This window comes from Poromitra crassiceps, assembly GCF_964638095.1.
Source record: "Poromitra crassiceps genome assembly, chromosome: 15".
Classification (NCBI taxonomy): Eukaryota; Metazoa; Chordata; class Actinopteri; order Beryciformes; family Melamphaidae; genus Poromitra; species Poromitra crassiceps.
This window is the reverse complement of record NC_139634.1, coordinates 44,520,773-44,536,147: the sequence shown is the minus strand read 5'-3', so window position 1 is coordinate 44,536,147 and position 15,375 is coordinate 44,520,773. Positions and strand designations below refer to the sequence as shown.

At 45.1% G+C, this 15,375-nt stretch overlaps 1 protein-coding gene across 1 annotated transcript in view; it reads left to right on the top strand.

Moving 5' to 3' along the window:
• The window catches only part of pcdh12 (protocadherin 12), a gene marked incomplete at both ends in the record, with an annotated part of 21,570 nt that extends 7,385 nt beyond the window's left edge, over nucleotides 1-14,185 (top strand). The window contains 4 exons of the mRNA XM_083651406.1: nucleotides 1,708-1,805; nucleotides 9,187-9,320; nucleotides 13,396-13,563; nucleotides 13,935-14,185. Of these exons, the coding sequence (XP_083507532.1) occupies nucleotides 1,708-1,805; nucleotides 9,187-9,320; nucleotides 13,396-13,563; nucleotides 13,935-14,185 (651 nt within the window). The remainder of the gene's footprint in view (nucleotides 1-1,707; nucleotides 1,806-9,186; nucleotides 9,321-13,395; nucleotides 13,564-13,934) is intronic.
• Nucleotides 14,186-15,375: the final 1,190 nt, after the last annotated feature.

Below are 15,375 nucleotides of genomic sequence, written 5' to 3'. Positions count from 1 at the left end.
CTTCATGAATGAGTTGGTTGCACCTGTGTTTCAGTGCTGAGGCTTCATGAATGTGTTGGTTGCACCTGTGTTTCAGTGCTGGGGCTTCATGAATGTGTTGGTTGCACCTGTGTTTCAGTGCTGGGGCTTCATGAATGAGTTGGTTGCACCTGTGTTTCAGTGCTGGGGCTTCATGAATGTGTTGGTTGCACCTGTGTTTCAGTGCTGAGGCTTCATGAATGTGTTGGTTGCACCTGTGTTTCAGTGCTGAGGCTTCATGAATGTGTTGGTTGCACCTGTGTTTCAGTGCTGGGGCTTCATGAATGTGTTGGTTGCACCTGTGTTTCAGTGCTGGGGCTTCATGAATGTGTTGGTTGCACCTGTGTTTCAGTGTTGGGGCTTCATGAATGTGTTGGTTGCACCTGTGTTTCAGTGCTGGGGCTTCATGAATGAGTTGGTTGCACCTGTGTTTCAGTGCTGGGGCTTCATGAATGTGTTGGTTGCACCTGTGTTTCAGTGCTGAGGCTTCATGAATGTGTTGGTTGCACCTGTGTTTCAGTGCTGAGGCTTCATGAATGTGTTGGTTGCACCTGTGTTTCAGTGCTGGGGCTTCATGAATGTGTTGGTTGCACCTGTGTTTCAGTGCTGGGGCTTCATGAATGTGTTGGTTGCACCTGTGTTTCAGTGTTGGGGCTTCATGAATGTGTTGGTTGCACCTGTGTTTCAGTGCTGGGGCTTCATGAATGTGTTGGTTGCACCTGTGTTTCAGTGCTGGGGCTTCATGAATGTGTTGGTTGCACCTGTGTTTCAGTGCTGGGGCTTCATGAATGTGTTGGTTGCACCTGTGTTTCAGTGCTGGGGCTTCATGAATGTGTTGGTTGCACCTGTGTTTCAGTGCTGGGGCTTCATGAATGCGTTGGTTGCACCTGTGTTTCAGTGCTGGGGCTTCATGAATGCGTTGGTTGCACCTGTGTTTACCCTTCCTCTTAGACACAAAATGGCTGCTGTGAAAAAGCCTCCTCTCACTGAAACATACAGTAGACGGCACAAACAAACTGACATGATTAGGGATGAAACGATTAGCGGTTTACAGAGATGGGAAGTACCTAAGTCCATATACTTACGTAGGACTTTCAGGTAGGCTAGCTATCATGTACTTTACTTACTACACAAATATCTGTATACTTTCTGCTCTTTACATTTTCAAAACAGGCTATAGTTACTTTACTTTTAATGCACGACAGACAAAAACGTAATGTAACGTTTGTCTCTCGCGTCTCGCGCTCCCCCAGCTTTCACGCATTGTGTGCACCGTTGTTTGTGGAAAAGCCATAACACAAATTATTAATCAAAGTAGACTATATAAAACATGTTTGGAGGGGATCTTTGAAGTTTAATTGTCTTTAATATGACGTGAGTTTCACTTAGCTTTTCACAGAAACAGCTGGTAGAAATATATATATATATATATATATAGATTTTTTACTTTGATACTTTGTTACATTTCAGAGCCTGTACCTTTTTACTTTGACTTGAGTAAACAAGTTGAATCAGTACTTCTACTTTTACCAGTATTTCTTTTTACATATTAAGTAACTGCTTCTATTTAGGATGTGTTTACTTTCACCATCTCTGCCGTGAGATAGTGTCTTGTATCTGTTTCCTGTGTTGTGTACTGCACTGTACTAAGTACTAAGCCCTCTCTACTCTTCCTCTTCCTCCTCACAGCAGATCTCTCAGCTCCTCTCGCTCCTCCGTCAGGGTCAGCTGCAGCCCAGGCCCAACTTCCGCGGGAACAAATACTCTCATCGCCATGGCAACAGCAGGTCAGTTCCCCTCCTCTCCTCTTCTGATTCTGCAGTAAAGAAGCACAGAAGTCCGTCACATTTCTCTTATCTGATAGCTCCTCTATCCTTGCTGCCACTATAGCCAATACAGGCCACCCCTTAAAATCTCCATGCCGTCCCATGATATGTCTCTAGATCCCCTGCATGGTGTCCTTGTTTCCTCTGTCCTCGCATGGTGTCCTTGTTTCCTCTGTCCTCGCATGGTGTCCTTGTTTCCTCTGTCCTCGCATGGTGTCCTTGTTTCCTCTGTCCTCGCGTGGTTTCCTTGTTTCCTCTGTCCTCGCATGGTGTCCTTGTTTCCTCTGTCCTCGCATGGTGTCCTTGTTTCCTCTGTCCTCGCATGGTTTCCTTGGTGGGAGGGAAACACAAGGACAGATGCAAGTGAGGGAAACGTGGAAGCAATTAAGAGGAATTGGGTCGACCCACAGTTGTGGTAAAAACAGTGAAACCACAATAAAGCCAAAGCAACTGGCTCATTCAGAAAAGCTGAAGGCGTTTAGTTTCTTCCTGTAGTTTAAAGGAGTGGAACACACTCTGAACACTCTGATATGAAGAAGAGGCTAGAGATGCCATGCCACTGGTGCTGCTGACCATGAGACATTACATTATTTTAAACCATCATGTTGACTTGAAAGTTGTATTCCTTTACTATCATTATTACAGTTGTAATGTCTATCAGCGTCATGCTGCATATAGAGAGCCAAAGTCACTCCCACTTCCGGTTTAGGCATATGCACCAGAGCCATTCGTCCGCCATTCTTATACATTTTCGTAAAATGCTTATAAAAAATAGTTTTACTTGGTCAAACCAAGCTATTCAGCTATATTTGGAATCACGAGAGACCATGAGCATTTCAGTCGGACCAAAATTTAAAAACAAAAAGTCAATTTATTTTTTAAATCTGCAATTCTTTTAAGTTGTATAATATATATATATCCCCCCCCCCCCAATAAAACAATAGTACTGTGTAGGGTAATCACAACAGCTCAGTAGGCTATACATGTATATATCAATAAATCATTATTACTGTAGGAAACATCAGTCAAACAGTTGGCTGCCATGCGTTTCCCACTTGGTCTCTAACCTCAGGAATGTTGTGACTAAAAAAAGATGTTGCGCTCTCTCCCTCTGATCTCCCCTGCAGATTATTGCTGCTTTGTTTTACAGCCAGTTGGCTGCTTCTACCCCCCCCCCCCGGTTCCCCCCCCCCCCCCCCCCTTGATTGAACCAGGCTGCTTCTGATCAGCCAGGCTTCAAGGGGGATCCCCCGCCCCCCCCCCCCCCAATCAAACCAGGCTGCTTCTGATCAGCCAGGCTTCAAGGCGGATCCCCCGCCCCCTTTCAACAGCTCACCTGTTCTTCTTGCCCCAGGACACTTCAGAGTAACATGAACTCAGTTCAACTCACCTCTTTTTCCTGCAGGCAGAAAGTGGAGAAGTGAATTTGTAGAATCTTTTTTGTGAGTTCTTCTTGCACAGATACATTTTAAATGATGATGTATTGCTACACTGTAGCTGTTTGCAGCGTGGGAATATAAACTTCACTTTGATGTGACAACTCACTCCTATATCGCTAGTGCCCCCATTCATTGCCTGAGGCATCGGTGACATCAACTTTGTAGCTGTTATCCTGCAGGTTGAAGTCATCAGGCTCCATGTTCTCCTGCAGGTTGAAGTTATCAGGCTCCATTGCTTTGGTCAACATGACTTTAACCGCATCATCATTTCAGTCGTATCAAAAGCTGCTCTTCAGCCACCAGAATGAGCACTGATGAAGAACAGGAAATAGTTCAACTTAAACGCAATAAGACTGCAATACACATGCCGTTCAACATGATGTGTTATAGCAACAGCTTGTCAGCAGGGCTTCTGACACAGGTCATGTCTGGACACCAGAGTCCAGACATGACCTGGGCCGTGATGGTGAGGAGAAACCTCATTTAAATACACTGCTATTACTCTTTAAAATCAGTGTTGTGCCAGTTCGCGCTTCACAAGAGCGAGTTCAAAGTTCAGCTCACACAGGTTCAAATGAACTAGTTCACGTTCATAGTTCACAATTCAGAATTTTGAACTAAGTTCACAGTCCCAAAAATAAATAATTCACTTTTTGTTTTTTGTTTTTTTAACAAAGTCATGGTTTGTTCAGGTTAACACGTTCACTGCCAATGACGTGTTTTTACGTCAAACTAAATCCAACGGTTGACTGCCAATGACGTGTTTTTACGTCAAAAAAATTATTATTATTTTTTTGACCGTGGGATGTGCATCTAACCCTTTTACATCTCTTATATAATTATTGGAGCCACCGAACATGTACAACCCATTCCACCGACCCACTAAGTGGCGACAGTGCTCTCCCAGACTAGAGGAAGGCAAGCAAAAAGCATGTGTGAGGAAGCCATTCTCATGAAAATGGATGGGGGAAAACGCTTTCGTTTTCGCGCTGATTGCTGGCGGTGCGGGATTGCAAATTTGCATAATAGATTACGGGTGGAACACACTTTGAAACACGCAGCATAAATAAGACCAGAATCGCAAAAGCTTCATCAAAGCTCTCAACACAAACCACAAGAAACGAGCGAGCCGATCCAGACTTGCACAGCGGCCGCCAGCAGACAGGCAGCAGCAGCAGAAGCAGTGAGCCTGGTGACGCGAGGTTACAGCAGCAGCAGAAACGAGCTTGTGACACGCCCGCTGCAGCCAAGAAGAACACACACGGAGGGAGGAGTTTGAATGAGAGGGGTGTTTCCTGCTGTTATGGAGGAAATTACTGTTCAAAACTATTGTTTAGATGTCTGACGTCTTACTGATGCCAAAAATGAATGGTTAAAGTGACTGTTCTATCGAATTTCACAAAAAGCCGTTTATCTCAAAATAATTTTTCAGACGCTGAAACCATGCTGTATTCAACTGCTAATGCTTACATAACTACTAACTCTACAAACTAACTCTTTTAGACAGAGAAAGCACACATTCTATTAGTTCTTTTGAGATATTGTGTGTTCACAAAATCTTAGCAGAAAAGAATCCTCGGGTCTTGAAAGATGAGCCAGAATCCTCAAAAAAACCCTCTGGCAGAACCTACCTACAGTAAAAAAAAAACGGCTGGCAGTGAATGTGTTAATAGACTACTTGCACAACTCCACTACTTCCTGAAATGAGTAGGGCATCTTGGTTTCCTGTCCTACACTATTGGATGAACTGATTAATGTCAGGTGTGCCTGACTGCTGCAGTCACAACAACAGTGATCAGGCACACCTGACATTAATCAGTTCATCCAATAGTGTAGGACAGGAAACCAAGATGCCCATTTCAGGAAGTAGTGGAGTTGTGCAAGTAGTCTATTGGCTCTCCTCTCTCACGGGGCTGTGGAGTTTTGTTCTGAAAACTGAGACAGAGACATTGACATCAACATTTAGTGCACGAGCGTCAAGTCAGCCAGAATGTAAAATAGGTCTCCAATTCAGGGCTTTCAAAATAAAACTCTTATTGTAACGTTAACCCTATTATTGCTTTACAGCCACAGTTTGACTGCATATGTAATCTTATTTTGATACAAGGTTTGCAGTTTAATTCGTTTAAATAAAAATAAATCTCCAAAGGTAAGGATTTGAATACCTTTATTAAAGTAAATTGCAATATTTTCCGTTTTTCTAATCTGGGTAACTGTTACTGTTCAAGTCCACATGCTGTGTGTGTGTGTGTGTGTGTGTGTGTGTGTGTGTGTGTGTGTGTGTGTGTGTGTGTGTGTGTGTGTGTGTGTGTGTGTGTGTGCGTGCGTGCGTGCGTGCGTGCGTGCGTGCGTGCGTGTGTGTGCGCGTGCATGCGTGCGTGTGTGTGTGCGTGTGTGTGTGTCTGAGCCCCGCTTGCAGTGGCAAACTGATCGTTTTGTTGTTGTTGTCGTATGTAAATGACCACACGGCAGTGACGGCACAATGTGCAATTATCTCGGGCAGAAAAGAGTGAGAAAGCAACGATAAGAGCGCTGTGGGAGTTAACGACGCTCACTGTACGTTCATGTATTTACAAACGGCTGTGCTCAGTTCACCCATTCACCATGAGCTTGTTCACTGAACGGCGCTCTTTTAGCACGTTCATGCACAACACGGTTTAAGATGGTGGCATTCCCCTCTATTTAACACAGACTGCTTTGAGACAGACGGCTGGAGGAAGAATCTGTTGTGATTTATCTTTTCCTCTTCCTCTGATTGTTTCTGCTGTGGTGAGACTGAGCCTGCATCCACCCTTAACTTAACCCTTACCCTTAACTTAACCCCCTACCCACACGAGCGTGACCACATCACATGACCATACAGTACCACTGGGCATGCACGTGCCGGTGTAAACAGGAAGATAGGTCTTTCTCTATCTCTCTCTCATCAAATTTACGTTGAAACAATAGTTGCAATCAAAGTTTTACTAGCCTATGTGTCAAGAAACACGTGTCTCACTCATTTCGCCTGAGTTTCATTGTTGTCTGTAGGCTACTTAGTAACTTAGCTCTGCTGGGTGGCTGGAGGTTCCTGTCGTGGCCGGGTGCCTTCATCATCGTTGTCAAAAGTCTCTGTTTCCGTCCGTCCAAACTAAAACACAATCGCAGTTTTATTGTTTTATTTGATTTCTTTTGGGGGGGGGGGGGTACCTTTCATAGGGTACCTTTTTACAAAGCTAACCCTAATGAGAGTAAAATAACAGAGCAGGAGAAGCAACTCTCTAACCTCCAGACCTCCAGAACAGGACTCCATGTGACAAACAGGAAAGAGACTGAAAACATTAAGGCCACTGGAAGTGTGTCTCATAACTTGTGTGCGTGTGCATGCGTGTGTGTGTGTGCGTGTGCGTGCGTGCATGCGCGTGTGTGTGTCTGTTTCTGTGTGTTACAAAACGGCCCTAACATACAGCCAATCATTATGGAATCCCAGAGATAAACCTGGCTCATAAATATATAGAGGCAAAGTGAAACGTCACTTCCTGCTTTTCTCCCTGTACCAGCCGCTGAAAAAATATGAATGACGGTGGACGGAGAATAAGGTTACTTTTCTGATCCCGTTTGAATTGTGCCACGGGGTGCCAACGCTAATTTTGTCAATTTAAAACATAACTTTGCATGTCAAGAAAGTCGCAGTTTGTCGCCAAACTACTAGAAGTTATAAATCAGAAAGACTATACATGTACTGTCGCCTAAGTAACGTCACTTTCTCTACCGGCAAAGCTGAAGACCAGCGACATGCCACGAGCTTCCACGAGCTATGTAGTTTTTATACAAAGTTATGTTTTAAATTGACAAAATTAACGTTGGCACCCCGTGGCACAATTCAAACGGGATCAGAAAAGTAACGTTATTCTCCATACACCGCCATTCATATTTCTTCAGCGGTGGTACAGAGAGAAAGCAGGAAGTGATGTTTTACTTTGGCTCTCTATTGTCTAGCAACTGTTTAATATATATAAATATATTACCTAGAACTCGTGTCCTCCAACTTCTTCCCAGCTCAGATTTCCTTGTGTTGGATTTATAGTTCATAACGGTTTGGGAAATCCATTCCCCAAACGTGATGATGGTGTGTTGAAGTTGTTATTGCCTCCAGAGTTATCCATCAAATGCTGTCAGAGTCTCATGTAGCTTTGCACGCCATTACAGTGGCGCAGTCGGTAGCGCTGTTGCCTCACAGCTAAGGTCCTGAGTTCGATTCTCGCCTGGGACGCTGTGGGCGCTGTGGTTGTGTTCCCCCCCATATCTTCAGTGCCTACTGCCCAGGTGGGTTATCTCGTCGTAACGGCCTTTCTCTCTGTGTGGAGTTTGCATGTTCTCCCCGTACCCCCCAGGGGGCTCCTCCGTACATAACCCCCCACTAAAAACATGCAGAAGATCGTCATCCGACCAGTGACGACAACATCTGAAGTTGGTCCAATGATGGTCCCCGGGCGCTGGAAAGAAATAGCGACCACTGCTCCTGGCCTGCCCCCTGGAGGAAAGGACAAGCCTGGATGGGTCAAATGCAGAGGACATATTTCACCGGCCACCGTCAGCATGAGTGTGTGTAGTGGCCGCATGCATGTGTTGTAGTGTTCGTGTGACAATAAAGACGGGCTTCCGTCTGAAATGGTTTACACACACACGGTCAGTTGTTCCTTTGGAAGCAACAGTTCCACGTGTGTTCCAAACGTTCCGAGGTGTCGAGGTGTCGCACGAGCCGGCCGGCCATCTTCCCTCTCTCTTTTCTCCTGACTCCGCTGTGACCCGGAAGCTATACAGAACAGCTGAACCCTTCACCCCACATGTGACATGTCAGTCTGTCCCTGCAGCGCCCCCTACACCTAGCATCCTAGATCTGCAAGCATTTATCAATATACAGCAAACCCATAATAAATACTGAAAATAAGTGGTAAAATGTCATGTTCTACATAGACGTCCTCTCAGCCTGATGTCATGACTATGACCTCCTGCCTCAAGATGTATCATGACAATGTGTGTATGCATGCACGCAAATGTGTGTGCATGTTTCTGTGTGTGTGTGTGTGTGTGTGTGCATGGACGCAAATGTGTGTGCATGTTTCTGTGTGTGTGTGTGTATGTGTGTGCATGCACGCAAATGCGTGTGCATGTTTCTGTGTGTGTGTGTGTGTGTGTGTGTGCATGCACGCAAATGTGTGTGCATGTTTCTGTGTGTGTGTGTGTGTGTGTGTGTGTGTGTGTGAAGGCATGTTGTAGCTGCTCTATCTCAGTGATTCAGTCTCTGACAGGAAGCAGCAGCTACGGCGTTGCCATGGTGATGAGATTAGACCTGACATCACTTCAACACTCTGCTGCACCGACACGTTCTCATCACACACACACACACACACACACACACACACACACACACACACACACACACTCTAGCACCTCCCCCCTGTGCCCCCCAACACCACCCATTAATCCTACCCACCCTCAAATGCTGAGTCTTTAGCACCTTCCTATCCCAAGCTACGGCCATTTCCACATTAAACTCACTACACGTCCACGATGACTGACTGACTGACTGACTGACTGACTGATTGAGTGACTGTTCTGACTTTTCCATCTTGTGACCCTGGTGGGAGCGGAGCGCTGGTCCAGCACCAGAGTAAAAACACTCGCTGCAGTGCTTTTCTGGAGCAAAGATTGTATATGGACGTAATATTATAAACATTTTCAGCACAATATATCACGATAATACTGATAGCCGTGATAATTTTGGTCACTATAATCGTGATATAAAATCTTTCATGTAAGGTGTCCCTCCATTTGACATCTGTGTGTGTGTGTGTGTGTGTGTGTGTGTGTGTGTGTGTGTGTGTGTGTGTGTGTGTGTGTGTGTGTGTGTGTGTGTGCAGATATGGAGGCCAGGACTGTCCCGACTGGCAGAGCACCAAAGATAGCGGACACGGTGAGAGCGAGGCTGGAGACACGGACTGGGACCCAGACCCTCAGCTGGAGGAGGGGCTTAACAACCTGCTCAACCACACTGGTACCAGCACACATGCACATGCACACACACACATGCACGCACACACACACACACACACATACACACACGCACACACAAAGATTTTGACACTATTTTATTTTAAGGGGCCCACGGCTTGTCTCTCAAAATACACTATATTGTGTGGCCCTCCACACAGTATTGGTTAATCAAGCAAGTTCATTGCCCCCTCCGGTCACCTAACGACTCTCATACAGTTTGTAGTCGAGCACCAAGTAGGAATAATGCAGACAGAATGAATGTTTGCAGATGGTAAACAAAATACTTAGAGTACATATCGTCGCTGTCGTTCCAGGACCTCGAATTTCCAAAACAGCAACTTTTCAGGAAGTTAAAAAAACCTGTTTGCTCTTAAAATACTGAACCAAACGTTGTCAAAGTTGGCACGTCTTAATTATAGTTAGTTTCCCGCTGAATGTGTCATTACTTTATTAATATCTTACCTGGATAAACTCAAATGATGATGTTTATATTATCAGTCCGACTTGGAAGCACTTTCTCCCGGCCAGTCAAGCGGGAGAGAGTCGCATGCTCATGCACGAGCCCCAAGCTCCAGGCCGCGGGGGCGCGCGCAGCAGCAGCAGCATTGCCCCTCGCCTCTCATGGCCGAGGCGGGGGCTTTCACATGGGGTGAGAATAGTCTGACATAACGTAGCGTTAACGTTACTTTATTCTCGTCAGAAAACACTCCGATTTGCATGTTAAAACAAGTTTGCAGCCTAGGAATAACTGGAAAACATTTGATTGATATATTAACGTCAGAGGAAGCCAGGATTAGTCAAAACGATATGAGAAATACACAGCACGTCTGCCGTGTGACTTTTCCGGGTTTATTGTCCTGCGTGGGGGGGTACAGACGGAGGTAGGGGACGAATTTTGAGGTTTGACTGACAGATTGAGGGCGAATGGCGTTACGAGATTTACTCACAAGATCATTTTAATGCTTTTCCATTGGTTGCATTTGTTAAAAACCACACAGAGACGTGAAGGGTCAATGGCACTGATTGATGACAAAAAGTAAAAAGTGAAAAAAGGCACATTCGAGGTCCTGGCACAACAGCGACGATATGATGTGAGAAGCAGCTGGCCCCCAAATATTTTCACATGATCTAATCTGGCCCCCATTCGAAAAAGGTTTGGACACCCCTGCCAGCCATACAGTTTACAGTAGATGGTGTGTGTGTGTGTGTGCGTGTGCGTGTGTGTGTGCGTGTGCGTGTGCGTGTGTGGTAAACAGCTCCTTCCTGGTATTGTAGTGGTCGGAGCCCAGGGCGAGTGAGGGGGATTTACCGCCTGATGGGAGAACAAGCTTGAATTTATGACTGGAGAGACAAAGGAGAGAGAGACAAGAAAGAGAGAGAGAGTGACAGAGGGAGCGAGAGAGACACACACACAAGTAGAGTGGGGGAGTATGTACTGTTACACACACTGTGTGTGTGTGTGTGTGTGTGTGTGTGTGTGTCATGCTTGACTCACCTCTATACCCTGCAGGCTCTATCATCAGTGTAACTCATACCAGAGGAGTGTGACAGGTGTGTGTGTGTGTGTGTGTGTGTGTGATTGCTGTGTGTGTGTGTGTGTGTGTGTGTGTGTGTATGTGTGTGTGCGTGTGCGTGCATGCTCAGCCACCGACACCACATATCTCTCTCTGAGTTATTTCTTCCCTGTAACTGCATCTTATAGGCTATGATGTGTCTGTGTGTGTGTGTGTGTTTGTGTCTCTCTCAAACACACACACACATACACACTTGGTCCTTTGTGAAGATGATAATATTAATGTCTGACTGACTGTAATCTAACCCTGTCAGCTGCTAACAGGAGGTGATTGGTGACCTTAGCTACAAAGCTACAAACTGACATTTCTCAAATATGCTATTATGATACATCAAAGCTAAAAGCTGGGTCGAAAACTTTCTCTAAAGCTTAGCTATCCATCTAAAAATAGAAGTTTAGAAAGGGCCCTAAAATGGTTAAGAACAGAAGGATCAGGTTAGGTTTCTTTAACCAGCGCCTGTTTGAAAACAGAAGCAAAAATATTTTTCTCTATCAAGATATTAAAGGATGGCTTTAACTGATAATCAACCCACTTTTTATCGTATATAATCTCTGTAATATAATAAGCACACGGGCAGTGTTTACCTTCTGTTTTCTTCATGGAATGCTCCCTTTCTCTGCCTGCAGAAACTCCGCCCACACACTGTGTGTATGCGTGTGTGTGTGTGTGTGTGCACGTGTGTGCTCGCACACACTTGTGCATGTGTGTGCGCGCACGTGTGTGTTTAAAGTAAAACCCTGCATCTGGGTGTGATTAGATGAAAGAGACCACAGGCAGAGTGAAGCTCTTCCAGGCCACAGGTTTCATGAGTGTGTGAGCAGAGAAGATGTTTCATGAGTGTGTGAGCAGAGAAGGTTTCATGAGTGTGTGAGCAGAGAAGGTTTCATGAGTGTGTGAGCAGAGAAGATGGAGACGTTTCATTTGAGGAACTGAACACAGAAATACTGAAGACATCCTGCTTTCTATTCACTATCACTCTATAGAGTGCCAAAGTCACACCCTCTTCCAGGTTTGGCATGGCCGGGAGTTAAGGGATTTGATTTCATTCCCCATTCATATTTCCATTTGACGTTTCATAAAGTGAAAGTTCATTACTACTTTACTACAAAGCGATTCAGCTATATTCACAATCACCAGAGACCACAGAACAAACAAATAACCACCAACATACGTTTTTCTCTTTCGTTCTGGTCTGAGTGAAATGTTCTATGGTGTCTCCTGATTCTGAATACCTGAATTGTTTGGTTTGTCAAGTCAAACTCATTTGACTGTATAAGGATTTTAATGAAACGTCTATGAAAACCGCTGTTTACTGAACATCGCAGAATGCCTGGAATGTGAGGCTGAAGAAGGCGTCGGGGCGGAAGCGGTTTCTTTGGATGTTTAGCGTCCGACCACTTGGAGGGCAGGAAGTGCCTGTCGACAGCCAGGCAGATAAAAAAAACTCTTCTTGGTGTTTCGTCTCGTCGGACTGAACCATCTTTAATCTGTCAGCGCTGCCAGGCATCGAGGTCTGGCAGTCTGGAATATCAAAGAACTCTGACAGGGAAAAAAACAGGGAAGTTCATAAATTCTAAGGGGAAATCAGGGAATATTCAGGAATTTGGGTTAGGGTTAGTGTGGATTTTCTAATTTGATTCATAAATTAATTTAATTAATTGTTTTCCAACATGTATATATATATATATATATATACACTAAACAGGAAAGAAGAATCACCTTTAGTAACCAGACACTGCCAGATGATTTGTTTTCACATAACCACCTGGGAATGAGTCGCTCTCAAAACAGTTTCAAAGGGTAGGCTGCACTTAAAAAAAATTGTTGGCATGTGATTGGGTGAATCATCTGTCTATCACGGGCTCACTCTCGCTGGTGTCGCACCGAAGCCCGTAGCTTCCTCATAGGACGCTGATTGGTGTGAACCACTGGTGGTTCTGATCCAAACCAATAGAACCACTGGTGGTTCTGATCCAAACCAATAGATTGGAGTGTGGCAATATGGATTTGTCGTGTGACCGTGATCTCATGATCTTGGGTTAATCCAGTTGCCTCACAAGGTTACAGGTTTAGGTCGTGCTATGGAAACGTAGTTATAGGATGGCACGGTGGCTCAGTGGTTAGGGCTGCTGCCGCACAGCAAGAAGTTCCCGGGTTCAAACCCTGGTCCATCCCAGGTCCTTTCTGTGTGGAGTTTACATGGTCTCTCCGTGTTTGTGTGGGTTTCCTCCCACCATCAAAGACATCTATGTCTTTGTTCTAAGGGACAGCAGTTGAAAAATTTGCCATCTGGCTAACACTGGCGCATTTACAGTAATGTTCATTAATGTGCATTGTCCCTCAAATACATACAGTACATCAATATATAAAGTTATTGAATTTTACATCAGCAAAACACTCTAAATACATAAATAAATAAATAAATACATACATTTTAGAATGCAATTCTAACATCATAATCTCTCTCTCTCTCTGTTTCTCTCCCTGTTTCTCTCCCTGCAGATGATGTCTTCTCAGAGGTGGTCGACCCGGCGTGGATGGCCAGACTCTCCCTCCCCCTCGCTGGCGATTACCATGAGAATCTTTTTGTCCCCAACGGCCCACCGTCCCCCGATGCTGAGCTGTGCCCCCGGGATGGACTCGACTCTGCATCCTCCTTCTCCACCTTTGGTAAAACAAAGATCATCTCTGTTTTAAAAGATGATCCCATGTGGAGAAGGAACAAAATGCTGTTAATTTCCTGATTTTTTTTTTAAGTAGAAGTGAAAATAGTGCCGTCAATATCCTGCCTCAGAGATGGGAAGTAACTAAGTACAAATACTTAGTTACTGTATACTTAAGTAGGATTTTCAGGTATCTGTACTTTACTGCTTTTCTGACAACTAACAACAAGTAGCCCATACAGGACAGAAATTATAGATGTTTTATGCCGAAGATCATACTGTGTCTCACTACTTTAACACCAATTTACAGACTCTGGTCTGTTTGTGTTTCCTACAAATAGAAGCAGAGTGAGACCTCTCTCTTCTTCCTACTCTCAGGTAAAACGCCAGAGAGGGACGGCCCACTGGGTGGCACTCTGCTGTCGGAAGTCAGCACGCTGTTTGAGATGCTGATGACACAGAAGGCCGAGGCCCAGCACCCGGAGGTGCTGTACCGGCTGTCAGCGGCGTACCGCCGCTCCCTGGGCCTGGACGCTGCTGCCACACCCGATGGAACCAACGCAGCAAGGAACGCCGGGAACACCGAAAAGAGGTCCGGTCTGATTCAACCTTCAGGACATTATCAATAGGTGAAACTGCCATTCAGCGAACACTGGAAAAGACTGAGTTCTTATCAAGTTCTTATTGAGTTCAGATGGTTCAAACAACATCTGCATCACAGACTGTGGCGCCGTTCAGTTACAGAACTCATGGGTTCATTGGGTTCTGAATTGTTTGTGAAGCAGAAGACATTAAGTGATAACATGCAAAATACTTGTGAGTGGTTCAAGTGACTACTATACTGTGCATAACACCGCTACCAATCGGTTTGTCATTTTCAACATTTTCATGTGCTTCATTTGGGAAAACACTCACTGTGCCACACACATAAGAGGAAACCAGTCGCCTCTACCAGGCTCTCATTGGTTAATGGTAAATAAAGGTAAATAAGGTAAACAAAGCTATTTTACCTGGACACTTACAGAAGTTCACACCCACATGTTCCTCACAGCCGACATTTCAACTCAACATCTTCAGAGTCATCAAATGATATCAATTATTCTAGAAAATGAGGAAAACTGTCCTTCTGCCTGCATCCATTTTCCTCCTCAATGGGTTTGCCAAGCAATCTGGAACTGATCATGTGCATTGGAATAGGAAGGGACTGACAAAGCTGATTTTTCATTTTCCCACATTTAAACGGTTTATGAGCATTTGTTACTAACTTTGCGAGGCAGCTGGATCATGAGATCATGTGATCATGAGATCATGATCACAAGACAAATCCATCTTGCCATGCTCCAATCTATTGGTTTGAATCAAAACCACCAGTGGTTCGGACCAATCAGCATCCGCCACCAACCAGTCCACTGCCGTGGTTTCGGATAGTTTTGCGGCCTCGTGACCTCACGCTGATTGCTCGTATAGGCGCAGCATAGCCCCTTTAAGAGAACAGGGCGGTGGAGAGTTTTTGTGTGCATAGTGAGTATGTCTTGAAGGGAGAGAGAGAGAGAGAGAGAGCGAGAGAGAGGGAGAGAGAGAGAGGGAGAGAGAGAGAGAGCGAGAGAGAGAGAGAGAGAGCGAGAGAGAGAGAGAGAGAGAGGGAGAGGGAGAGAGAGAGAGAGGGAGAGAGAGAGAGATAGAGAGAGAGGGAGAGAGAGAGAGGGAGAAAGAGAGAGAGAGAGAGAGAGAGGGAGGGAGAGAGAGAGAGAGAGAGAGAGAGAGAGAGAGAGAGAGAGAGAGAGAGAGAGAGAGAGAGTGGTGTGTGAATGGATCGGAG